This window comes from Vigna unguiculata, chromosome 9 (assembly GCF_037176805.1).
Source record: "Vigna unguiculata cultivar grain cowpea cultivar isolate G323 ecotype 2 chromosome 9, ASM3717680v1, whole genome shotgun sequence".
In the NCBI taxonomy this organism is placed as follows: Eukaryota; Viridiplantae; Streptophyta; class Magnoliopsida; order Fabales; family Fabaceae; genus Vigna; species Vigna unguiculata.
The window spans coordinates 27,356,055-27,382,467 of record NC_140800.1 but is presented as its reverse complement, the minus strand read 5'-3'; the positions used below and the strand labels follow the sequence as shown (position 1 = coordinate 27,382,467).

The following is a 26,413-nucleotide window of genomic DNA, read 5'->3' as shown; positions in this document are numbered from 1 at the left end:
TTGCATTTTATATATTTAAAAGAAATCAGTAAATACCTATCCAACACGTGAAAATGTTATTTATTGAGAACGCAAAATTACACCTAAATTTTATTTTGCTTGAAATCTAACTCGTTAATTGTAGTGTGCCCGAACTCTGAAGTAATTTCCTAACAACTTAGTACATGAATTACTGTCAAATATAATGTTGTTTTATTGTTGACATATATTATTTGATTAGGGAGACTATTTTTGGGAAAAGTTACATAACTTTACTTAATTTTAACTAATTTTTTTCATAATTTTTTTATGCATAAAAATTAAGAGAAGTTATGTTATAGTTTTTGCAGAAAAAAAGTAATTGCATCCCTGTCTTAACCCTATTCAGACTTAGTTTAAGTATTTATTAAAATCAACAAGCTAAATAAATGTAATATTGTTCTTCCTTAGGAAAATAGTTAACAATTCTTGCAGGTATGAATAAAAACAGTTTTTTCTTACAATTATGTATAACTTGAATTTCTATTTTATTATTCTTTTTGTGAGACCTTAAAGTTGGTGAGTTCTGACATAGAAAAGTAGTATAAAAACAGAAGCTTAGCGTGTCTTAGGTGGTAAGACTCGAAGTCACGCACACAAAACACAGAAATTGTTTTTATTTATATTTTTATTTGTTTTCAATTTTTACCGGGTCTTCCTTTCTTCATTGGTTTCTCTTTATCTGACTGAGAGACGCAGAGAGAGAGAGAGAGAGAGAGAGAGAGAGAGAGAGTGTTGGCAATGTCGAAGTCTCAGGCGGGTAGCGGTGCGGGCGCAGCGAAGACTGCGTGGGTGCTGCCGTACCGAACCGAGAACCTTAGGGAGGTGTACACGCTGGGGCGGAAGCTGGGTCAGGGGCAATTCGGCACGACGTTCCTGTGCACGCACAACGCCACGGGTCGCACCTTCGCCTGCAAGTCAATCCCGAAGCGGAAGCTTCTGTGCAAGGAGGACTACGAGGACGTTTGGAGGGAGATTCAGATAATGCACCATCTCTCGGAACACCCTAACGTGGTGAGGATCCACGGCACCTACGAGGACACCTCCTCCGTCCACCTCGTCATGGAGCTCTGCGAGGGAGGCGAGCTCTTCGACAGAATCGTTCAGAAGGGCCACTACAGTGAGCGTCAGGCCGCCAACCTCATCAAGACCATTCTTGAGGTTGTCGAGGCTTGTCACTCCCTTGGAGTCATGCACAGGGACCTCAAGCCCGAGAACTTTCTCTTCGACACTGTTGAGGAAGATGCCAAGCTCAAAACCACCGATTTTGGTCTCTCTGTCTTTTACAAGCCAGGTTAGCTTCCGATCTATTTCATTCCTCATTCACTGCGATCTCACTTTACTTTTCTCAATAACCTCGTTTCCATTTTTTCTTATCTTTCCCTTCATTCATGCTCACTCATTGTTTAATTTCGATCCATCTTGCTGCTTAGAATCAGAAAAACATAATTCATATTTTAGAATTTCTTATCTTTTCTTAGTGCTTTAGTGGTTGTTGAGATTTTCATTAAATGGTGATATAATAAGCCTATTTATTCAGTACTCTTTTTCTGTAAAAGCAGCAATTGTTGGTCTGAATTCTATTTTTGTCTCGTAGATTGAATTGAAATCACGATCTTTATGTTTTGGGAGATGTATAAAAAGTGAATTTTATTTTTATGGTTTTTATCGGGTTCAACGGAGATGAAGCCAGAAAGGCAATATGGTGTATATCAGGAACCAGCAATCATTATGAGTATCTATAACACAATGATTACGAGATAATCTGGAATCCCTTCCACATTGTGCATGGTTAACACATTGATGTACTTTTCATTTTCAGGTGAGACCTTCTGTGACGTTGTTGGAAGCCCGTACTATGTTGCCCCAGAGGTGTTGCGTAAGCATTATGGACCTGAATCAGATGTTTGGAGTGCTGGTGTTATTTTGTACATCTTATTAAGTGGGGTGCCACCATTTTGGGCTGGTAATTACATGTCACCTGCACCTTAAATTATCAATTGTTTTCTTCGTGTGTGTATCCTTCATCGTTACTGATACTTGTCTGGCATTTTTGTCACCTCCAGAAACTGAACAGGGGATTTTCCGACAGATTTTACTAGGAAGACTTGATTTTCAGTCCGAGCCATGGCCCAGCATTTCAGACAGTGCCAAGGATCTGATTCGAAAAATGCTTGATAGGAATCCAAAGACAAGGCTCACAGCTCACAAAGTACTCTGTGAGTCTATTCAACTTCTTTTATATTGAGCAAGCAAGTAGCATGATTTGAATGAATGTGTGTGGTTTCTGTGTCAGGTCATCCATGGATTGTTGATGACAACCTTGCACCAGATAAACCTCTTGATTCTGCTGTTTTATCACGCCTGAAGCAGTTCTCTGCAATGAATAAACTTAAAAAGATGGCTTTACGAGTAAGACTGCAAACCTTTTTAGTTGGGCGTAATGATTTCTGTGTGCTGAGTGCCCACTATTTAAAAACAATTTAATCTCTTTAGAATATCCTGTTTTCTTAATTATATGCATTTTTTGTAGGAATTAGGTTAATTATAATTTCTCTTAACTTTTTATTTTAAAGAATCACTCGTTTTTAGTTTTTAATTTATTAATTAAAATTTATAATATCATGACTCCTTCATGGTGGGAATGGATGGATATTTTCATTTGCAATGTGAAGTATAGTGAGATCTTGGCAGAAGACCATTTTATCATGGTTATGATTGAAGATGGATTTTGCTAACGTAAATTACTGAATTGATTATATCAGTACTATGAGCTTATAATATAATGAATGGTTAAAGATTGTGTAATACTTTTAGTTTGGAGTTACCATAGTGTAATTTGATCATTTTCTACATATGTAGATATATTTAGTAAGAGTGGTATTTTAATAGGAGTGAAAGAAATAAGTAAAGAGAAAGGTACAATTTAATGTTATGTGATTACTTAAAAAAATGTTTTGTTATTTTTATAATAAATATTTCCCATACATTGAGTGTGTTTTTATCTTGATAGTTTATAATATAACAATCAATAGTTATTTTTCATAGTGTAATTTGAACTTTATTTTTTTATTCTCTTTGGTTATGGGCTTTTGGTACAATAAGAGATATCTTATGCAAAGTAATGTAGTGCAGTTAGTGTCATAATAAAAACTTATTATTGTATGTATATTATTTATCTTCAAATGTTTTGCATTTTATGTTGTATGATTTGTCATTATTTTATTTTTCAGTACAACATTGGTATAATAAATGTCTTTAATTTATACTTTTTTTTTATTTAGTCTGCTTCTTGGTCGAATGGAAAGAAGAATTTGATAGGAAAACGTTTAAAATCAACCATATTAAAAATCTTTTTTCTTTTATTATTTTGGACTCCCTCAATTTTTTTTGTTAAAGTTTCGCCGCTGGTGCAAACTGTTGCTTCCTTATCATAAGGCCTTTGGGAATTGCCTATACATTCATTAAAAGGTTTTTTGATTCTAGAGATTAATAAAATGCATGACAATATTTTTATCTCATTCAACAACAACGATGCCAGAGCTTCTTAATTTTTGCTGAAGTTTTATGAGGTTGTCTTAGATGGTTGTAGGGGATACCTACCTTGTTTGGCATATGAATGTGTTTTTGCCTGCAGGAACAAATTTTGAATTTGAAGAATTTTTTTTGCAGTGAATATGATTAATGGCTTTTTATATGTACACGTTGTACTCTTGTTAAAAACACATTAAATAAAGATTAACTCTTGCTCAGGCTCTTGACGACCCTTATTACCAAAGCAAGAGCAAGGGCATAATGTACATATGGTCGAAGTGGAGGCTAATGTCTTTTATCAGTAGCTGTCATCAATTAGATGAATTTCATTGATGAGTTTTCGATATGGACCAAAGACATCTTCAACCTGACACAGTTGTATTGTTTTCATGTGGCTTGCAGGGTTTCAGTTCTGAAGGAACTTGACCTTGTTCTACATTTGGCATGATTATTATCTACAACTGTTTCTTTACGTTGGTTTTTTTTTTTTTTCTGATATTTTTTATCAATGCCAGTTTTCTATGTTGTACATCAGTTGAATTGTCACTTTCTTCCCAGCCTCGGGCCATGATTGTGTTTCTTAGTTTAAGTATTAAATTTTTTCAAGTTTTTCAGCTTTGACTTAATGGCTTGGTTTTGGAAGTCTATCAGAAACTGGTCTTGAATTGGAAGTTGAAATCCATTTCCTAGTCTTCCATGTGAAATCCTAATACCGTGATATTTACAATTTTGTATGGTTTGAAGGTTATTGCGGAGAGGCTCTCTGAGGAAGAAATTGGTGGTCTGAAGGAGTTATTCAAGATGATCGATGCAGATAACAGTGGAACTATAACATTTGATGAGCTAAAAGAAGGGTTAAAGCGGGTAGGATCTGATCTAATGGAGTCTGAAATCAAGGATCTCATGGATGCAGTAAGACCCTTTACTTTGTTATCTGTGCTGTTTTGCATCCAATATTTGGTTCTGATGTATGATCTTGCACGTGGTTACAGGCAGATATTGATAACAGTGGGACACTTGACTATGGTGAATTCATTGCTGCTACGGTTCACTTGAATAAGTTGGAGAGGGAGGAAAATCTGGTGTCAGCTTTCTCCTATTTTGACAAAGATGGAAGTGGTTACATAACCATTGATGAGATACAACAGGCTTGTAAGGATTTCGGTTTGGAGGATGTCCATATTGATGAAATTGTCAAGGAAATTGATCAAGACAACGTAAGTATTCGTTTCTGTTTGTGGTTGTCGTAAGTTTCTGCAACACTTAATTATAAGGTTGGGTTGTTAATGGAAGATTTGTCGTGCAGGATGGACAGATAGATTATGGAGAATTCGCTGCCATGATGAGAAAGGGCAATGGAGGAATCGGCAGGCGAACCATGAGGAGCACCCTCAACTTCAGAGATGCTCTGGGAATTATAGGACATGGCTCTCATGATTAAATAATTGTACCTTAAATAACTTTTGTCATGAAATTTTGAACAAGAAAAACTTTGGTGAGCATGGACAACTTCAGTAGCCTGACCAAAACTTGCATTTATGAATACACCCATGGATAAAAAAAATTACCTTCACTACCTGTATAGTTTTAGAAAAGGAAAAGAATTGGACGCCTTTATATTTTTCACTTTAACTTTTACACATGACGAAATAAGTGTGGTTAAATGAAGATTCAAGTAAAAATGATTATCTTGAGTCAAATAATATATACATAATCAAAATCAAAAGGTAGAGAACAACTTCGAGCATACATTGTCCTCATCGTTTAATAATAACAAGAACTGGTACAGAAAATTCAAAGTAATTGAAGTAATTGTTTGAGATGGAGGAAACTTAAACAGAAGGGTAATTTGGTATGTATTTGGTACAGAAGGGCGATACAACATTTAACTTGAACCGTTTATTTGGGTGCAATTTGGTCCTTCACAGTTTACTGGAAGCAGGAATGAATTTGGTATGACGCCCCTGGGCAAAAATTTTGCCAGTTTTTTTCTTCTTGAACTCTACGCTTATAACAGCAACAACCTTCCCAACACGCAATGCTCTGGCCTCGATCTCAATCTCCTCCTAACATAACAATGCAAAACTATTGTTACTGCACTAATATTTTTGCATTACATCCATTATCAGAAACCACAATAACAACTCCATAAATTCCACTCAAAGAATAGACCATGTCAACCAATCAAGTTCTCCTACACACCACTCCCACACTCACCTACTTTAACATAGAAAAGACAAAGATTTTTACTTTTCTGCTAATCATTTGCAAAATAGTTCCCAAATCATCAGAGAATTTAGTTAAGGTAACCAAAGTCCAGAACTTGAGCAACGTGTTTGGTCAAAACTACACATTTCAGCAACCAAGTCTCAGAATACATACTAAACTAATGTTCTTCTAACGCCACTGTTACTCAATTCAATACAATGTGACAGACAGTCCAAGGAAGAAACACCAAAGATGATTCATTCACACACGAAAACTTTCCGAAGAGCAATTAATGGAACAAAAATCAATCACTCAAACCAAACCTGACCCCATTACTATGATTCATTATCAAGTCAATGGATCATTATAACAAATCACAAATCACAAATCAATAATCAAAAGAGATGGATAGTTGGTGAGATACATCGACATAGGCAGCATCCACGTAGGAAACATTAATCTCAACGGAAACCCCCGTATTGGGACCTGTGAACCCAACGGTGGGAATCACGGCGGACCCCACCACATCCACCAGCGCAGCGGTGGCACCACCGTGCAACGTATTGCCAGCGTTCTGCACAAACAAAATCCCATAAAAGAATTAAAACGAGAAAAAATAAAAATGAAAGAAGAAAAAGGTGTGAGCAAGTGCACGTACGAGTAAACGTTGTGGTATCTTCATGGAACAGAGAATGCGACCAGGTTCGATGAGATCAACCTTAAGCGAATTCATTATTAAGGGTTCCAGAAACCTCGGTGGTAACCCATCAACCTCCGATGATGTTCCCACTCCTTTCTCCAAGTACCTCTTCACTGCATCCAAGTCCATTTTCACTCTCTCCCAATCCAATTCCAAGCTTCTCCTAAATTATTTTGGTTCTTTTATATGTTCCCAAAATTTCACTCTTTTCTTCCTTCCCCAAAGTTGACTTTTGATCCTTCATTTTAATTATTAGGTTTAAATACCTTTTTTGTCTTCATTTTTGTAGTATTTGTCGTGGATGGTCCTCGTTTTGACACAAAATATTTAAAATGATCCCCATTTTTATCGAATGTTTAAAATGGTTCTCATTTTCGCAATTCGTATTTTATTTTGTCATTTTCTGTAATGATGTTTAAATCATTAACGGAACATTATACAAGTGATACGGTTTGTATTAGGGTGTGTTACGTGTACTGTACATGTGTGTAATTAGATATTTGGGGATAAATAAGTGAGCTAGGGTTTGGGTAAGGAATGTTTGGGCAGTTTGTGAGTTTTGGCAATCTTGTTCCTCCATTCCCAATTGGTGTTGCTGCAATCTTCTTCCTCCTGCAATCCCATTATATAGGTATGTTACGGTCCCAATCTTCGTGCACTGTTGGTGATTCCACGAGAAATGGATTAACCCTGAGTTGTAGCTACTAAGAGATGACAGCTTTGAAGATGGCAAGAACTCCAAAGAATATTGGTAGAAAATTTTGGGTACAATCTGTTTTTATTTTTGTGTTAATAATAAATTGGTTTTATTTTGTGGTTTATTGATTTACAAAGTGGTGGTTCCAATAATGTGGGCTGCAACTTTTTCAAACGGTAGTGTTGATGAAAAGTATGTCATCATCATGACACAAATGAGACAGATTAATGATTTGGAGAAGTCATTGAAGGTTGCTGAGAAGAGGCTGCAATTAGTAATAGGGTTCACTTGTGTTGTTATTATATTATTCGTACTGTTGTTGTGTGTAATCTTTTAAAGTCCAATCTATTTTGTATTATTGTTAAACGAATAAATGAATTAGTTTGATTATGTTGATATTAGTCCCAACATGTTCAAAATGACATGAGCATTGAAGTAAGTGATATTGATCTAAGCTTGAAAAAAATTAAATTAATGTAAGTCTGGAAGAAGTTAAATTCATAACGTTAATTCATCCTCATCAAAATGCACTACATCAATGTTTGGCAAAAGTCAAAAGTGAAATTGAACGAAGTTTAAGGAAAGTCAAGATGTAGTACATCAATAATGAATTCTACATCAGAAATTCCAAAAATAACTAAGACGTTTATAACTACTATCATGGCCTCCTCCTAATCTGTAATTTCATCCTAAACTGCTGAGATGGTTCTTTTGGTGTTGGTAGTGGTGCTGCTTGACTCTCCACTTCATTCCTTGGTGGTTGAGTTGTTTGAGTTTCAGCAGTTGGTGCATTCTCAACAGTTGGTGCATTCTCAGCGATTTGGGCATCTGGTGGAGTCTCAGCAGGTAATTTAGAAACCATGCAGAACATCACATAAATCAAAAGAAAAATAAATCCCAAAATAGAATTATGAAAACCATAACACAACCCAGAAAACCATAAACCGACTTACCTCGTTGATGATGATTAATTGGAAAATTGAAATGAAGAGCACAACTGCAATCCAATGATGAAATGACAAGTATTAGCTGCTTCCTCTGCCAATCCGAGCTCAAAAAAAGACGAAGATGAAGAAATTTCCCTAATTGCAAAATTTCCCCTAAATTGAAAAAAATTAACGTTAATTAGCCACCTGTACACAGGTAACACACCCTAATACAAACTCTATCACCTGTACAATGCTCCATTAATGATTTAAACGGCGTTACAGGAAAGGACCAAATAAAACATGAATTGCGCAAAATGAGGACCATTATAAACATTCTATCAAAATGAGGATCATCCGCAACAAACACTACGAAAATGAGGATAAAAAGATATTTAAGCCTAATTATTATAATATAATATATTGGAAATCATATACTTATGCCCATTTCACAACAACCCATCTAATAACATAGTAATACCTAACTATTTGAAGTTAAAAATAATAACCATATGAACAAAAATAATCTCATAATTTTACTACCCAATATAAAATAATAAACACACAAATAAATTAGCTTATAATTATGAATATAAGCATTGATAAAAAAATAATAATAAAAGTTATACCAATTAAATTTTAACTTAATAAAATAAAATAGTATGATAAAAACACATAAAATTGTGAAGATTTGAGTCGGTATGATCTGTTTAAAAGGTTCCTAGACGAATGACGTAATTAAATGATTCAGTAATTAAATGCAATAGACAACACATGTAGTATATGAAGATTAGAGGATTACTCTTGTATCCTTTAGTATTGTCTAGTATATCTAGTATATCACGTACAATTTGATTGAATAATCTGATGTCATATCATTTAATGGCTACTAAGCTTATTTGTTAGAAGCATTGTTCATGCATTAAGCGAGTGTCTTCATATATGAGTTTACTTGTGTCTTCATATATAGGACCTTTTAGCTCTAGTATTACGTTAACATTCGAGTTGTTTTAAGTGAAAAGTTTGTCGTGAAGAAAAATCTCTATGTTGTAATCTCTGGTTTAATGAACCTTCTGCTTAAAGTTCATTAACACATTAATTCGTGTGTGTATGCTTGTTCTTTATGTATCCTCTCTTTTACCTTCCATTGTTTCTAACACTTGCAATATACTCTGTTTCCGGTGTAAGTATGGTACAGTAGAGAAGATCGAAAGGTAAAACAAAAGAATGAATTTTCTTTTCAAAAACACCCTCATTCTTTGAACCCAGGAATTGAGACAAAAATTAGTGAAACTCTTATTCACTACTAAAGTAGGCAACTATTTGTGACACTTAAATTTAAATTGAACATCCTCTAGTTTCAATGTCATAATCATATAATTGCAACCGAAATTAAATAATTATTGAGTTGCAAACCTAAGTTCAACGATTTCACCATTTACTCTACAAATATATGTTTTAGGTTTCATTAATCACCGCTCAGGTGAATCAATTCTCTAGTTGCTTGGGCCAGCTTCATCATGATTCTTACAGCAAAACCACTATCGTGAGGGAGTTCGTCAAAGTGATGTTCATCTTCATCGCTGTCATCTTCATCAAAGGGTTTCTCCTTATGGAAGATACAACACCTTTTGGAATTCTTCTTCTGCATGAACTCATTGTCCACGGTGCCCTCTTTCCAACTGACCTTTTTCTTCTTGCGATTGAGGGGGAGGAAAAGTACTTCTTCTGGTTGCTGTTGTTGGTGTTGAGATGAAGAGGTAGATGGCTCAGAGTTTTGAATTGTTATGGTGGTGGTGCCAGTGATGGAAGAGGAAGACATCACTACTGGCCTGGTGGTGTTCGTGCGTCTGTCCATGACTGTTCTCTTAAAGTTCAAGAGATTGGAGAGACAAAAATACTAATTTTGTGGTTGTTTTGTTCCTGTTTGTTCTCCTTCAATTTGTGTTCAACTTAGAATATGAAATAATGTCAATGTTAATAATCAAATTTATTTTGACAAAGTTATGTGTTTCTCAACTTCTTTTGTATTATTTTAGCGTAATGTACCTGTCGCTATCCCATGTCACAAAGTGCTACAACAGGATATAAAAAGGGTCAGTGTCCCTGTTGCTATCCCCAATAAAGTGGGGAATGAAAAAAATAAAACGCAATCACAAAGTCAATCTTTGATATGCCCTAAATAGCTTGTTTGCACGTTCTAGTATTAAGAAAACAATTGACAGTATGACTAGCTATTGATAAGTTTGGTGGTTTGATCAAGTCTCACTTTTTAAATTTGTTAGTACAAAATTTTACATCAACTCTCTAATTTTGCTACTTAGAAAAGGAAGAATACCAACACTGAAAAGTGGCATAATCTATTCCCAATCTTGAAAACAATCATCAATTCCCCCACCTGTACAAAAGGATCAAAACCTTCCACATCTTAGGCAATATTTAAGGATACCCATATTCCACCACTATACAATCCTGTTATATGAAACCTGCCAAAACCAAAACAAGCCTAGTACAACAATTAAATGAATTCCAACAACTTTGGACAAATCCAAAGATCATTTTATAGTATGTTCATCGCAAAAGGTTTCAAGATCCCGACAAATCCAATGTCAAATAATCACTACAAAGCACAAAACCCAAAAACATAATGTGACCAGCCACTGTTTCGAAACTCCAAATAACAAATCTTTCGAAATTCCAACAACCCTTGAATTGGTTATTCATGGCTAATACATTTGTTAAAATCTGACTAGTCACCTTGATTATAATTCTCATTTCAATTACTTCTTTTTGCATCCAGAAGACTAGATTTGAGACAAAAGAGCTAAATTTGACCAACAACTTGTCAATCTTTACATATAAGGTACAAAAAATAAAAAAGGTTATAGAATACGAACCAAATCAAGAATGTATTACATATAAATGAGTAAATAAAGAATGCATAAGGGACTATTTTATTCGTATTAGAATCAATTCAATAATTTTTTATACGTAGGAACCGAACTAAGAGTTTTCATAGAGATATATTTTCCAGGACATATTTAAAATAAACAATATAAAATATAAATATAATATCATATAATTCAAAATGTTATTTATTAAAAAAAGTTTCGTTATCAAAATATAGACCAAAAAAAATTTAGTTGTAGGAATGGCATGTAACATTCACTGGCCAAAAATTAGTCTGGTTCGATTCTAGTCCTATCTCTTTTCCAGAACCCTGTGATTCTTTACCCCCTCCAAAGTACTATTACTTGCTCAATGTTTTGATGAAAAGAATAGTTGGTGTTTTTTAAGTGTCAATAAATTTTGTTTGCAATCGATCTTGCTTATATATACACCCATACATCGAATTTGTCATAATCAACAGAAACTGATAACAAAATTGAAACAACAACATCAATAGCATCTATTTAAGTATTTAGGAGTATTCAAGAATAATTTTTTGGGCATTTGCGCACATTTGTAAGTATCACTTATGGTGGAACAGACAACATAATCAGCATATCATACGATGTAACTAATTCGTTCAAACCTTGTTGGAAAGAATTAAAGATCTTTGGCCGTATGTCCACCGTCCTACGTACTAACAGAATTATGCTTTCTCTCTGCACTAAATCAAACACAAGAAAATATCAAGAATTAAAAAAAATATGAAAAGGAAGGAAAATTGACAAAAACATACAGAATCAGAAATCCAACAGAACAACGAGAAGATCCGTAGCTGATGTAGTTTGATTTAAGACGCGATTAGGGTTCCGTTTTGGATACAAGAAGTTGAGACACGAATGGGAAAAGGCAGGCTACTGAGAGGCAATTGTTTTTTACCATTTTAGACTCCGTTCACACCTACACTCTCTTAATTGCAACAAAATGAGGAAATGTCAAGTGATAAAAATATCATAATTAAAAAAATACTAAAACTCATTTATCTTTTCGACTTACTTTTTGAAAATAAAAATTTTACAAAATTAGCAATGTATCTTAGGAATGTATAACGAAAAAAAGAGAACCCACGACCTAAACTTCGCGGCTCACGGCGGAGATGCGGCTAGCACTCAGTGTGGCGTGGTCTGGGTGGGTGTTATGTTTGGGCTTGCGAAGGTTGGGCTTTGGCTGGGTGTTTGGGATGGGCCTGGCATTTTGTGAACTATCCTTGAATAATGAAATATTGGTCTTTTCTTCCTGCACCTCCATAATTTTTTCCTACATCTCCACTGGTCAAATGAAAAGACCATTTTACCACTATCTTATTCCAATCTTTTTCTTCCATGTGCACCCCCTCTCCACTCTCCCCTTCTTTCTCTCTTCTTTATCCCTATCCAATTTTTTAAAGTTAAGTGAAAGGAAACGTCGAAAAACATTATGGAAGAAGATGAAAAAATATAAATAGACACGTTGATTAGACACACACAATACTCTCTTTCCTTCCTCACATGTAGAGCTATCAAAACGGATAATTCGGTTTGACCCAACTTGATCCATCACGGGTTAATCACTTAGTGAGTTAATCCAACTCGGCTTACTTATTAGCAAGCGAAAAAATTTTGAAATCACCACGGATTGGTGGTTAAACGGGTTGGCTCATGGGCTCACTTATTTAAAAAAAATACAATTTTTAATTTTTTTCAGTCAAAACTAAAATATAATTCTAATTAAAATCTAAATAAACTTTAATACAATCCAAATACAAACCAAAATCACAAAAATAAAAATTATATATGTTTTGGCTACAAAAAACAACCTAACATGACCCAAATGCAAAGACTAACTTAACAAAAAAATATTTTTGTGACCCTTTATTTGTGGGTTGGTGAGCCAACCCGACTCACCACGAGTTCAATCCGGGTGAGCCGGATTCTAGGTGAGTCAGGTCAAAAATCAACTCATATTGAAATTTGTAAAAAAATTTTAACCTAACTCGGCCCGCACTGTAGTGGACCGAGTTAACTCACAGGTTCTAACCCATCTTGACAACTTTACACACATGGACCACTTCGCGCTCCAGAGCTCCCTTCTTCACTTTTTTTTGTCTAACTAAATATATATTCTGGATTTTATGATTAGAATAAAATTAATAATATTATGAATTGTATAATCTAAAACATATTTTTTACTTTTATTGCATGGATTATATAATACAGAATACAAAATTTTATATTTTAGATTGTATAGTTTGTAATGTAAAAATTAAAGACATTTTGAATTGTACAAGTCCAAATATAAAACAAAAAATACATTATGGATTGTTTGATACCATTTGATAACTTTTATAAAGATAAAATAATTTTAACAAAAGTTATTTTTTATATTTTTAAATAAAAGAAAGAATAGTTATGAAAAATAGTATCATATGATAGTAAAAAAGAAAATATGATGTCAAAATAAGAGTATCCTGTTGACAAGAGATCTATTCAGCCCTATGGATGTGCTATAAGCTAACAAACATCACTCAACCTATAGTTGATTCGTTAACAATGAGAGAAATATTTGACAAAACGATTTGAAAGTAAATGAAAACATAGTATTTTTAACAATCTGCATATGGATACTGAAGACCTATTCTTTATCATGACAGTCAAAGCGCATCATGAAAGAAAAAAGATAAAAAAAAAAAGAAAAAGAAAAAAAGACCAGCTTGAATTTTAATTTCATTCAAAATGCAATTAAAGATCACCATCGAGAAGACAGCATCATAGCAATTTGACACTTTCTAGCCTACTAACATGAACTTGGTCAACGAGCCTCCCCCAACCCGCAACTCCACACAATATGGTTTTCCTTGAAAAGTAAATCGATTTATTAAGTTGCACGTAATTAAACTAACAACTAATGGTACATATGCATCAACGTGTTGCAATATAAAGGAAGCAATATTTTTCCTACTCCCTGATTGGAGTTAATGGCAGTCCAGATTCGTGAAGATGAGCTAGTGGAACTGAATTGATTTGGTTTTAAACATAAAAACGCTAAACAAATTACAGTACAAAATAAACCAAAACCAAGAATAAATTAGTTAAAACTACACATGGGTGGAATAAAATAATACATAAAAGGGTCATCTATCACAAAAATAAGACATTTGAAAATAAAGAAAAGCTACAGAGGGGTAAACTAAAAGCTGCAAGACGGTCTCAGTAGTTAAATAGTCGCCATCCTTTGGTCCTAGTAAAAATTCCAGTAGGCAAGGCCAAACTAAAGCTTTCTTTAGACAAAATTCTAAATGCAAATGTGTAACAAAAGGGGGAGAAAAATAAATTAATCCCCGTTGAAATTCTACAGTATCAAGTATCTACTGTAAAATTTTCTCAAACTGTTGAGAGAAAACCAAATCAATTAGTTTTCTTCTCTTCTTCCTTCGCAGCGTCTGTTTCGGCCACAGCCTGATCATCCTCGCCTCCAAAACCAAATTCGTTTACACGTTTCTTGTCCACTGGATAAATCCACCTCTGGTACAAGTATATGAGGAAGATAAGATCTGCAAGGCAGGGACGAAAGAAGATAATAAGACAAATGATACAAGACATTTGATGAACTGTGATATACTTGCAAAGTGCCTAATCTTCTTCAGAGAAAAGTCACAATTAGAATACAGTTTCATAAATGGCATTTGATGAACTGTGATATATACTTGCGAAGTACCTAATCTTCAGAGAAAAGTCACAATTAGAATACAGTTTCATAAATGACATTCAAATTGGTGAACTTATGGAGCGAAGACTGGATTCAAGAATGGAAATTCTTTCAGCTATATGGAAGTCATGAAGGTCCGTGAATGCAAGCCGAGGTCAGAAGAAGTAAGATACATAAACGCAAGGTCCTTTCCTTCCTAAAAACTAATAATTTCAGCTTCAAAACTCTGATGGAGAAGGTACACCTTTCTTCTGGGAATCCTTCTCAAAGAAACAAAGTTTTACTTTAACCTCATAATGCTAATGCACAACCATTAAGTTCAAATTTAACTTTATTAGCTCTCAGATAGACTGGGACTCAAACTCATCATTGTATATAATATAAATATAAATTTAAGAGACAAAGCTTCCACCAAAGAACAAATTCAAATATCATAAGCTTTGTCAGCTTAGTAGCACCTTGCTTCCTAATTTCGATAAGTAATGAGATTTTTATCCACAGTTATTCAACTATCAGGTCAAGTTGCACAGAATAGCAAGTGGTCATAGTCATAATCTTACCATCACGGAAAACAGAAAGCCGATGCAGTGTTGGCATTTTAATAACAAAGGCAAAAAGGTCATCAATTATGGTGTTGAGAAACTTGTAAGTCATTTGCCTCCAAGGTAGATGAGCAACAGATTTGAGCTTGTAGTTGATGAACAATTGAGGGCACATCATAATAAAACCTGCAACAGTTTTCCAGTAGAGTACAAACATTACAAAGTTTACAATACTAGTGAATTTAATGATCATAATAATCTACATGGATATTGGTCCAATGCATGACTGGGTGTTTGGTTTGAATTCTCATGCATGTCCACTTAGTAACTTCTACATCCTCGGTGAATACTTTGTTATGAAAAATACCATGGTTTTCCTTGCCCATAAGAAAAACAAGGAGGGTAAAAAAGTGAACAGAAGAACCAAGACATTGTCAATACTTTTATTCAACAAAAGAAAAGTAAAAACGCAGCAAAGAAAAATAGCGGTGTATTTCCCATCGGTGAATTTCATATTTATTATATTTCAGTACAAGGACAGCATAATAATGATTAGTATGAGAATAAGTATTCTAATTTTGTTTCTAATTTATTTTTTACTCAGAAATAGTGATGTTTACTTCAGTATAAAGTTTGACTCAAAATAATGTAAAAATGCTCTTCTATTTTAACTTTCAACTCATTCACAAAATCCCGGCTTTGCTAGAAGCACTTGAGATTAAGACAACCACCCGAAAAAGCATGAAAGAACTAGTGATTCAGCCATTCAGTACAATATTGCCAGGGAAGCATGAGTCACAATGGTTAGGAAAATTAATACCAAATTTACCAGAGTCAAAGCACCTCTTTTTAATTTAATTAATTTAGATAGCTTTGTGACAATTTAATATATGGTAGTATCAATGAAAACACAATCATAGCATACCCAATTAGAAGAGTGCTTACCAAACATGTATACACAACTTGTGAGAGAAGACAGAATCCAAGAATACCAGCTCTTGTGACGCTCATACATCAGTGAGTAAACAGAAAATCCAGCAACAAGGAGAAACAGAACATAGCATAAATACTTCATCGCAATATCATCATATTCCTTTGTCTTGTTTCGGACATATGACTCTCGATCACGAAGCTTCAACATAGGTATCCTTCCTGACCTATCAATCTGGAAAAATTAAATTACAGATTGCAGGTGTCAATGAAAATAATTAAGGAACAACAGAAAAGTGGCAAACAAAGCCGGAATGTAAATGTAATATGAAAAATAAACTGTATGTGTAAGTATGAAAGGTCTCAGCAGATGTTCTGCACATGCAAACCAGTAGAAAGTATCATAGCAACAAAGAGGGAAAAAAAGTATCATGCCATTTTTATATTAAAAATACATAAAATGGTACCAATCAAAATGTGAAAATTACTTATTAAAAAAGCCAAAAGATCACGAAAAAAACCTCTATGCGCATGGCTTTTCCAATTTTCCAGAACTCAATAACGCAACCAATTCCAGAGCTAGCAAGAATCATCCAAGAGGTGTCGTTGTCAAGCAGATAAAGGAAGATAATAAGCTGACAAACAAAGCTAACAACAACAGTCTTTGCCGAGAGTCCTTCCATAGATTTATTTTTGTTCCAAAATTGGATGTCTGGGTAGAAAGAAAATAATTAGATGATAACCTATGCTTCTAACCAAACCCATATGCATTACCTTATTGGAGGTGCTTTCTCAAAGATTGCTAGACAATAGACTTACCATTCTTGAAAGCCAAGAAGTCAAAGACTGAATGAAGAAGTGAAACAACCATGGTAATTGCCAGGAGGTAAGGATTTCCTTCCAAGAACACCCTCTGACATAATTAACAAAATCAAATATTAGCCAATTAGAGAAACAAGACAGTCAACAATTCATACAGTGAGAAAGAGATGCACAATTAATACACCCTCTGACATAATTACATTTTAAAATCTTTAAGAGTATTAATATACAGTACTTAATAAGCCACTTTATGGTTGAAATGCCAAGATGCTACGAGATAACATAGAGATGAGTATTGTGAAGTGAATATCTGGTAGGAAATGTTAAGATGTAATGAAAAATTGCACATGCTAAGGGTTGATGATGGGTGCACAAACAAGAGAAAAAACAACAAAAGAAAATAATCAAGCAGAAATCAGGTTTTTCACAGTAGAGCTCAAACTTTTAGGAATGTTAGCTCGTGACATAATAGTAGAACCTCTATGCCCAAGTGGTTAATAATTCAATTCAACCCTTACCGCCCTCATTCTTTCAATAAAATAAATTCGACAAGGTATAAACAGGATTTTGTATTAAGTACCAAATACTATCTTTATTAAAATATCTTCAAAAAACCAAAAGGAGCAATTTTCATCAAGATTTTATTTCAAATTAATATTCTATTTAGCGGTACTTGAGCAGTTGAACAGAGCAAAACTACTCAGTACAACCAAAGAGGACAATAGTTCAAGAACAAGATATCACAACTGAAAAAACGTGACGTCAAGTACATAGAGGAGTCAAAAAAGGAAAACAAAAACCAGGTCTCAGAGTTCAAACAAATCATTATTCAACATAGTATACAAGTACTCAACATGAACGTTTCATCAAATAAGTTAAATATACTACAAATTAATAATTATGTAAAATTGAGAGAAGTTTGTGAACCTACAAACCTTTAGTTCATCAGCCTCGCCTTCAAGCATGCTTCCATAATTACGGTGAATCTGGAAGGATTGGTCAATCTGCAGGAATAACTGCCACTTTGTCATACTAATGGGACCAACTTCCAGGTTAAGACGTAATTCAGTCACTGTCTCATTCAAAGGTATCAACTTATCCCGGAGTAACCAGAACTCATTGAAATAAACAATTGGATAGTAGTTCCCGGTGAAAGGATCAACGTTCAAGTCTGGGAACCCAAAGTTAAGGAAACTAGGTCAAATAAACATATTGGATGAACATACCAGTTACTCTGTCAATATACCGGAAAGTCAAACAAAAAAATGTGAAACTCAAAAAATAAGAGAAATGTCAAAATAAGACCTTACGGAAAGTGAAATGACACAGTATTCAGCTAATAAGGCATTGTCATCTATAAGTTCTCCATGATTCAAGATTAATCTTACATAATGTGAACATACTATGTTAAATGATAGACAAGACATCCAGAAAGCACTGCCAAGAAAGGGAGAAAAATTAAAAAAGTAAATAATAATAATAATAATTAATAATTAATAACGAACAAAATAAATATAAATAACAAGGATACATGGAGCAATGTTTGGTGCTACACCTGTTTTTGGGTACCTGCAAACAGTAAAAATATATTATAATTGTTAGAGTATAATCAACCTTTACAGATTTCTAGAAAATTAACTGTTAAATAATCTCGGAAATTAGTATAATTGATTCCTAATTATCAGGTGTCTTTATTGTAATTGATTCTATTCAATGGTATAAATACATATTGTGTAGTTAAAAAACCAATAGTGGTTAAAAAACCAAAATCACATTTGGGTTTTGGCTTCGTAGGTTTAACATGGATCAACCTATCAAAACCACAGAGAGAATTATGTGGCATTACTTCACCATGTAACAGTCCATCTGTTAAAAGCTCAAGTTTTGTCTCAAAATATAAACATCAAACACCTGCCCATGAGCCAAAAACTGACAACTAGAAAGAAAAGACAGACACATTTGATCAGTAAAAACTCTACTACTAAGATTCATCATTTTGCATTCTTATTTCATCTCAATTTCTCACTGTTTCCAAAGGCAAAGAAGGCTCAATCTAAAGAATGCTTGTGAGATGGGCATTATACAGAAAACACTATGGAGAACATATAATTTATGATGAATAAAAAAAACCTGTCCAGTAGTAGTCTACTTAGAATAGAGAGTCGCCAGTTATGAGTGCATGCCCAACACCAACCCCCACAGAAAACACCATAATTTGTTTCTCCCATCCTATCCCCCTTTACCTTCCTTTTTCTTCTTTAAGAGTAAGAAAAGCAGCAGATGATCTCAATGGTCAATAAAAGGAGATTGACTAGCAGAAAGGCTCAAGCTTACAAGTTGTCACCTTCCAAAACCTCCCTTAAATGAATCTGGTTTCAGGGGTACTTTTATATTCAATGGCCCAAAAGCTGGAGTGGCCCCAAAAATTCATTTTGACTACAATTTCAGCTGCAGATGGTGGTGCAACAGTCACTACTGCAAGGAGCTGCTTCATGGCAACTTCCTTTGATGTTTGATGGTGGTGGTGGGGTGTGTGTGTGGGTGGGGGTTGCTCTACCACTCACTAAATAGCAAATAGGTACTACGATGGCTAAAAGATAGGTAACCCATATTCCACATACAACTGAAAAATAAATTAAGGGCAAATTCATCATTAATAATTGTTTGAAATATTTGTTCATATTATTTTACAATATCCTAGATGATTTCTTGGGACTTATTCTTCTTTTATATTTTATGATTTGTTTCCTTATTTAATCAGGATCCTCATAATCATTGGGATATCTGATTAGAATTAGACTTATTAGAATATGATTTATACACATAAAATATCATGTACATGAATACAATATCCTATTTGTATTTATTGTAATCAGCTTATATAAAACAGACTCCTTGGTAGTTCATACTCAGTTTTCAGCCCCTCTTGCCTTTATTTTTCTCTCTTTCAAAATTAATCAAGATTATAGACTACATATGCAATCATAATCATTCTAAGACATAGCTAGCAAATCAAAAACATAAAGAGTCAAGGAGAATAAGGAGGAGAACACGCAATTCAGGACATCTCTTGTAAAAAAAATGGAGAGCTAGAAAAAAATACAGAGAAGCAGGAAATGACCAAGTTGTGTTAAACAGAGCAAAGACCAGTAAAAGGACTGGACTGGATGGGCTGGAAAATGTGAGCAGCCGGATAATTTTATGGATGAAGAATTTCTAGCCCTAAAATCCTTCCTCTGCCAAAACAAGAGTGAACAAAACAGGGATTCCATCTATTCTGACTTCTCAAGTGTAACTCTGTGCTTGAAAGGCCATAATCTTCACCACAAAGAAATATGTAAAGTAACAGAATTTAAAGCAGACAGGGTTTACTTGGCTCGGCATCACTGCTATGGCAGCACAATTTCCTGGTATTAACTACAATGAATGAGTTATCCGCCATGGGCTACATTACATTGCATCTTGGTGTTTTGAGATCAGGAGAAAGACAGATTGAAGGAGCAAAGATGTACCCTCGAGAGATGGAAGATTGATGGCAGCAGTGTCGTGGGTCACAAATATATAGGATTCCGATTCATAAGATGTATACAATGGTCAAAATTTGAAAGAATTTAGCTGATTTCTTATGAGAATATAACGTTCTTAGTTCTGGAGATTGGATTACGTGATGGTTAACCAACTGCATCTTCCACATTACATTTTGTTTAAGTTCCAAACAAAACACCCAATTCACCCCAAAAATGAAATCTCATTCCAAGTGAAATGCATAACTATTTCCAACCACCCTCTTATACTTCATGTAAAACTAAATTCTAATTAAAAGAAGTTAATTTATCTGACAATCTCTCTAAACTCCTGCACAACACTTCCTTCATAAAGTTATAATCTGCAGTCATCTAATTTAAACAGAAATTATGTTAATGAAAAAGGCAGAACATATAATTTAAAATATGTGCCAAAAATTAAATGAATCCAAAGAAACATACTGAGTGAAGTCAGCAACCAAGTTAATTGTTATATTTGGTTTCCAATATGAAACCCACTCCACAGGACCATCATCCTTAGAGTCATCATCCTTAGAATCATCATCTTCTTCAGGTTCATCGACCACCTAACAAAAAGAGAACAATCAGTAACATGTCATCATGGAAAGCACTAAATACTAACATATCATGAATCTATCATGAATCATAAGATTCATAAACTTTAAAAAGTATAATATATAATTAAATAGGAAAAATGCATTTATTAAATTAATTCATTGTATATTCTTTTACCATAAATATAAATATGTTTTATTATTATATAGTATGGTACTTTGCGAAGACCAATAATGCCTCACTACACTTTCCCTTCCGCAAACCTAGAATTCTGCATTTCAATTTCTCCTTTCTCCTATGGCCACCCGCAAACCTAGAATTCTGAACTTCAGTTTCTCCTTTCTCCGATGGCCACTGCAGCATTCAAATCCACTGCCATGAGAACTCTCGTGGGAGCCTCCTCTGTCAACACTCCACTCCCTCCTCCTCCCTCCACCACCACTCCCAGAGCCTCAGCCACCCCACTTGCTCCCCTCTCAAGACGAGGACTGAAGCAAAAGCGAACCCTTGCAAAAAGCGATCCATAGAGGTTGTGGTTCAAGCCACGATTGCTGATTCGAAATGCGATTCATGTGATTCAAATATGATACAGGAACAAAAGCAATTCTTCATGCAACTCGTATCCTCACCAATGAGAATCGTCTCGTTTCGTACGATACTTACTACTATGATTAAGAAAATAAAATATCTTGAATGGTGCAAGTTGTTCCATGTAAACATACTGAGCCAAATCATAAGGATTAGATCTAGGGGCAACTCTTCTAGGCCAAGAAGGTTAAGAAATAGGATTACAGATTAAGATTTTAACAATAAGTTATGGCCAAAACTTCTATCGACTGATTCAACTACAGAATTAATGACAGCATACTATATGCTCCTCCAAAAGGCTCCATGAATAGGGGGCAAAAGGAATATGAAAACTGTATATTGCATAACATAATAATATATGGGTTAGACATTAAGACGAAATAGGATATTTAAAAAGGTAACTGAATTTTTGACATTATGCAGAATAAAATATGATGTTTTTATGTTTAAAAAACCAATCACTCTAATAAAGATCTTGAGCTCAAGGCAAAGTGCCATCATAACAGTTTCACATCAAGCTAATTATAAAAAAGTATAGGAGCAATAACAAACCTTGGATGTCACTTGAGCCTCACTAGAATCTGGCGAACCTCCCAACAGACTTTTCTTTTTATCTGCCTTAGACTTGGGCAAGTACGTCACAACAGCTGAGACCAACATAAATAAAGACAACACGTAAACCACTTTTTCATACATATTTAATGCTAAAATATCAATAAGAAGTGAAAAAGACATACGATGTGTCCTTCCAAATGCTGCCTGAGGCTGGTATTCTGGATCACTTGGGTCGGGTGAAAAGCCAGAGTGTGCGAAGAAAACATGAGCATATAGACTCCCATTATGCTTCAAAGACTAAAGTAGAAAAAGAAACCATAAATTACGGGAACTACTTTAACCGTTCTCCGAAAAGGAATGTAAATAAGCGAGGGATAGCTAGTAGTAAGCATTTTCAAGTTTCAATTTTATACCTCCGATGGATTATAGTCCAAAGTAAGAGTCCTGGTACTCTCAGTTCCCCAAACAGCATACGGAATATTGGTTTCATGCCATACAAGTGAACTTTCAGAACCAAAGTCGTTGAACTTCTCGTTCTCGGAAAGATAAAGCCACATATCCTGAACAAAAAATAGCATCCAGAAGACAACCTAATTAACAACAAAAACAAAAGGCAACAACAACTAGGAAAGCCTCCGCAGCTCGCGCCAGCATCAGAACACAGACCAGTAAGATAATTACACAACAACCTAATTTCGATTTTCAGTAAATGTTACTTATTGATACTTCTGATCGTGAACAAAACTAACTTCATAACTCTTCATCACACTACGAAACGAGGAAATTGAAATTTCAATCACAAATCATAACCTAAAAGTATCATCGAAATTGTATAAGCACCTAACCTACGTTTAAAAATCAATCTAAGTGACTAAAAAACAAGCGAATTTAGAGAAATAATAATAATGCTAAAATCGAAGTGAGATCATGCAATATAAGCTGAGTTAGCAGAGGTAAAAGTGGGCGTGTGTGTGAGAGAGAGAGAGGGAGAGAGAGAGAGAGAGAGAGATTGAGAGTACCAGAGGCTGTGCTTTCTGGAAGAGATTGGAGATGAGAGCGGAAGGTTCGGTAGGTTTTTTGGGAGAGAAGAATTTAGAAGCGAAGTACCAGAAAACGACCATGCGTATGATTCCTGTGAGGCCGAACCCTCCTTGCGGCTGTTGCTGCCTCCCTTGCGGTGCCTGGCCGCCTTCAACTGCTGCCGCAGGCGGCGCCATCTTCGAGAGAGAGAGAGAAAAAGGGAAAGAAGGAGAGAAATATCAGTGATGGAATCGAAGATTTGAAAACTGATACTTCGAGTAAGACGGTATATGAGATGCGTATTAGTAAAGGGAAAAAAGAAAAAAGAAAAATGGAATTCTTTTAGAACTGGGTGGCCACGCAATCTTCTCCACCCCGCTTTATGCAAATATATAAAAAACTTAAAAAAAAAAAAAAAAAAAAAACATTACACTTGATAATCTGTTTCAACAATACTGTCAAAAAAATATAATTTTAAAAAAATTGACACAAAAATTATTCACTTAATTATAAAAGTTATCATTCAACATTATAACATAAAAGAATCATCATTTTCAATGGTTTATATATACTTTCCTAATATATTTTCAATTTTTGTTATATTTTATCGATCAATTAAAAGCACAAGATGTGTTAAAAAAATAAATAAAATAAAATCATTATAATAAAATTTTAATATTAAATGACCTTTTTTATTATTTTGATGACATATCAAGTATATTGTTATTATATGTTTAGCAAATGAGTAGATTATGAAAAAAATATATGATACCGGAACGCACAACACGTAATTAATCAAAATCGTAAAGTATTCATAGTTATTATCTATGATGTACCGATATTTCAATTTGAGTCATGTATGTGTATCGGTCACGTATTCATCTATGATACTTTAGGATATTTTATCAATACCTATCAGTTAAGTACCTAATTTACAAAATCGTAGTACGGTACAAGAAAATATTTGAATAATGATCAATTTTAGTAACAAAAATAATTAGTCACTATATAGTAACCAATTTAAGTATCAGTTTAAAAAACTAAAAATTATTGGCAACTAAAATAGTTCTAAAAAATTATAATTAGTCTCTAAATTGATAATTAAAATATTTTTTATTATAAATTGATCCCTAACATTAGCTACCAAAATTTTGACTACCAAAATAATTGGTTTCTAAATTAGTCACTAACATTAGTTACCGAAGTTTCGGCTACCAAAATAATTAGTTAATTGGTCTCTAATTAGGAAATTGGTCTCTATAATATTTTTGGTTACTAAAATTGGTCATTATTTAAGAGTTTTCTTATATGGTACTTTTATGATGATAATAATTTATATTTTTTATGTTGATACTTTAGTACATATAGTTTTAATTTGGATTAATACAATAACAATAATATATTTATTATGTTTTTAAGAATTATTGTACACATTTTTCAATATTCATATATCATGTATCTATCACGTATCGTGTCCTATTATTTTCAAAATAAATGTATCAACGTATCGGATACGTGTCGTATCTGATACATGTACCGTATTCGTGCACATAGGTTATTATGCATTTGAGTAAAAACAATTTAACTTGATGTATAATTAATTTGAAAATAAAAAATATTTGTGTTCCGATATTAAGTCTGTCGAGTGACAATGTTTAGGGTCAATCCTTATGTATCTGAGGTATTGTCCGCTCTGGCACGTTTAATACTCGATCACGGTTCTCAATATCAATTCTTGCCTCAAATTTCATTTTGAAATTTTGGAAGGCACCCAAACAATTAATGTACTATAAAAACACAGTTTTCGTCCCACGACCAGGATTTCAAGTGCTACCCAAACAATCACTTAGTTTTCCCCTGTCAGATATTCACATCTGCTAAATTCTTGGAGGTGTATATGATAGTCAATAAATGAAATGTATGGTATTGCATTCTTGTGGTGGGTTATATGATAGTCAATTTATTTTTATTTCTCCCTTCAAGAATAGAGTATAAATTAATCAGCATCGACAACACAAAGGTGGAACTTGTATGTTTTAGAGAATAATAGAGACAAAAATTAGCTGAACACATTGAACTAAAATTTTAAGCTAGTTGTTATATGTCAAAGGTTATGCTCAAAATTATGTATTGAAAGAAGGTATTCTTAAAATTACAAATACAAATATTTCTTACCTTCGAGGACTATTGTGACTAAAGATAACTATTATGCCTGTATATCTTATTTCATAATCAAAGAGTAACATATCTCAATACTGCATGAGTAGGTTGCGCAAGGTTGAACTAATCTAACATAAATGAACTTTTAGAATTTGGGTTTAGGTGTGGTTCATTCCTTTGAAACTAGTTTCTTGTTTAACCCATACTTATATGTTTTTTATTTTACTATATCATTGGATGATGTGGAGTCTTTAACACTTCCACTTACGTTGATGATTAAACATTTTTTACATGTGAATTGTCCTGAACTGAAACATCCATGAATGGTCCAAGAATTGTCTAATACTGAAGGTGTAAGGTGTGACCATTCTTACCTTGTTCTAGAGTATTTTTTGGCTCATTTGATATGAGGTGTTGTTATACATCTATATCTAACTTTTCTCTATCCAACTACTATTAAGACATTTGGTAGATGTCCTTCCATGTATTTATTTCTAGGAAGGTTGTATATACATGAGTTTTTGCATATATGTACTTGACTAGTTAGTAGTGACCCAATCCCTTTTGGCTAAAGACGTTGCTATACATCTATAACTTATGTCAAATCAATTGGCTAGTCTCTCATTTCTCTTCATCTGTTCATCTATTGGTGCTTCTGTTCCTGAACTGCTTACTTTTCCCATTTGGAAAATCCACCTTGCCTGATACAGTGCCAGGCCCTTTAGGGAGTTGGGATTAGTTGAGAGTTTAAGTTTCCTTTAAGGTATTTTGGTATATATTTGGATAGTTACTTTCTACATGAAATTGATTTGATTCTTTTGATGAGTTTGAATGCTAAAACTTTACGGCATGTGTGAGCAGTATCGCTTGATAAACTTTCAATCTTCCCTCATATTAGTCCATGCTTTTCTTTCAAAACTATCTTTGATTCTTTAAATGGGTTGATACTTTTTGTACGTGGGCACTATGGCTTGATAAAC

General features: G+C 34.0%; 3 protein-coding genes, 1 long non-coding RNA gene and 1 pseudogene across 4 annotated transcripts; 1 reads left to right on the top strand and 4 right to left on the bottom strand.

Annotated features, from left to right (window-relative positions):
- The first annotated feature begins 614 nt into the window (after window positions 1–614).
- On the top strand, window positions 615–5,128 carry LOC114163175 (calcium-dependent protein kinase SK5-like). Its single transcript, XM_028047313.2, has 7 exons — window positions 615–1,312; window positions 1,841–1,984; window positions 2,085–2,237; window positions 2,315–2,430; window positions 4,297–4,464; window positions 4,545–4,769; window positions 4,859–5,128. Exons 1-7 carry the CDS (start codon window positions 760–762, stop codon window positions 4,991–4,993), a joined length of 1,494 nt encoding a protein of 497 aa, XP_027903114.1. The 5' UTR covers window positions 615–759; the 3' UTR covers window positions 4,994–5,128.
- A 152-nt stretch (window positions 5,129–5,280) lies between these two features.
- Window positions 5,281–6,684, bottom strand: LOC114163176 (uncharacterized). Its single transcript, XM_028047314.2, has 3 exons — window positions 6,419–6,684; window positions 6,185–6,334; window positions 5,281–5,618 (listed from the first exon to the last, which is right to left on the bottom strand). Exons 1-3 carry the CDS (start codon window positions 6,587–6,589, stop codon window positions 5,475–5,477), a joined length of 465 nt encoding a protein of 154 aa, XP_027903115.1. The 5' UTR covers window positions 6,590–6,684; the 3' UTR covers window positions 5,281–5,474.
- A 965-nt stretch (window positions 6,685–7,649) lies between these two features.
- On the bottom strand, window positions 7,650–12,097 carry LOC146883837 (uncharacterized). The gene is made up of 3 exons (XR_014984427.1): window positions 11,619–12,097; window positions 8,111–8,257; window positions 7,650–7,985 (listed from the first exon to the last, which is right to left on the bottom strand). It is a non-coding gene; the product is annotated as an uncharacterized LOC146883837 (long non-coding RNA).
- On the bottom strand, window positions 9,356–11,621 carry LOC114195873 (uncharacterized; annotated as a pseudogene).
- Window positions 12,098–14,074: 1,977 nt separating the features above from the next.
- On the bottom strand, window positions 14,075–23,535 carry LOC114163154 (uncharacterized). Its single transcript, XM_028047284.2, has 12 exons — window positions 23,273–23,535; window positions 22,667–22,813; window positions 22,436–22,550; window positions 22,251–22,345; window positions 20,997–21,121; window positions 18,542–18,579; window positions 17,946–18,181; window positions 17,008–17,101; window positions 16,710–16,900; window positions 16,204–16,423; window positions 15,277–15,444; window positions 14,075–14,561 (listed from the first exon to the last, which is right to left on the bottom strand). Exons 1-12 carry the CDS (start codon window positions 23,468–23,470, stop codon window positions 14,416–14,418), a joined length of 1,773 nt encoding a protein of 590 aa, XP_027903085.2. The 5' UTR covers window positions 23,471–23,535; the 3' UTR covers window positions 14,075–14,415.
- Between the last annotated feature and the right edge of the window lie 2,878 nt (window positions 23,536–26,413).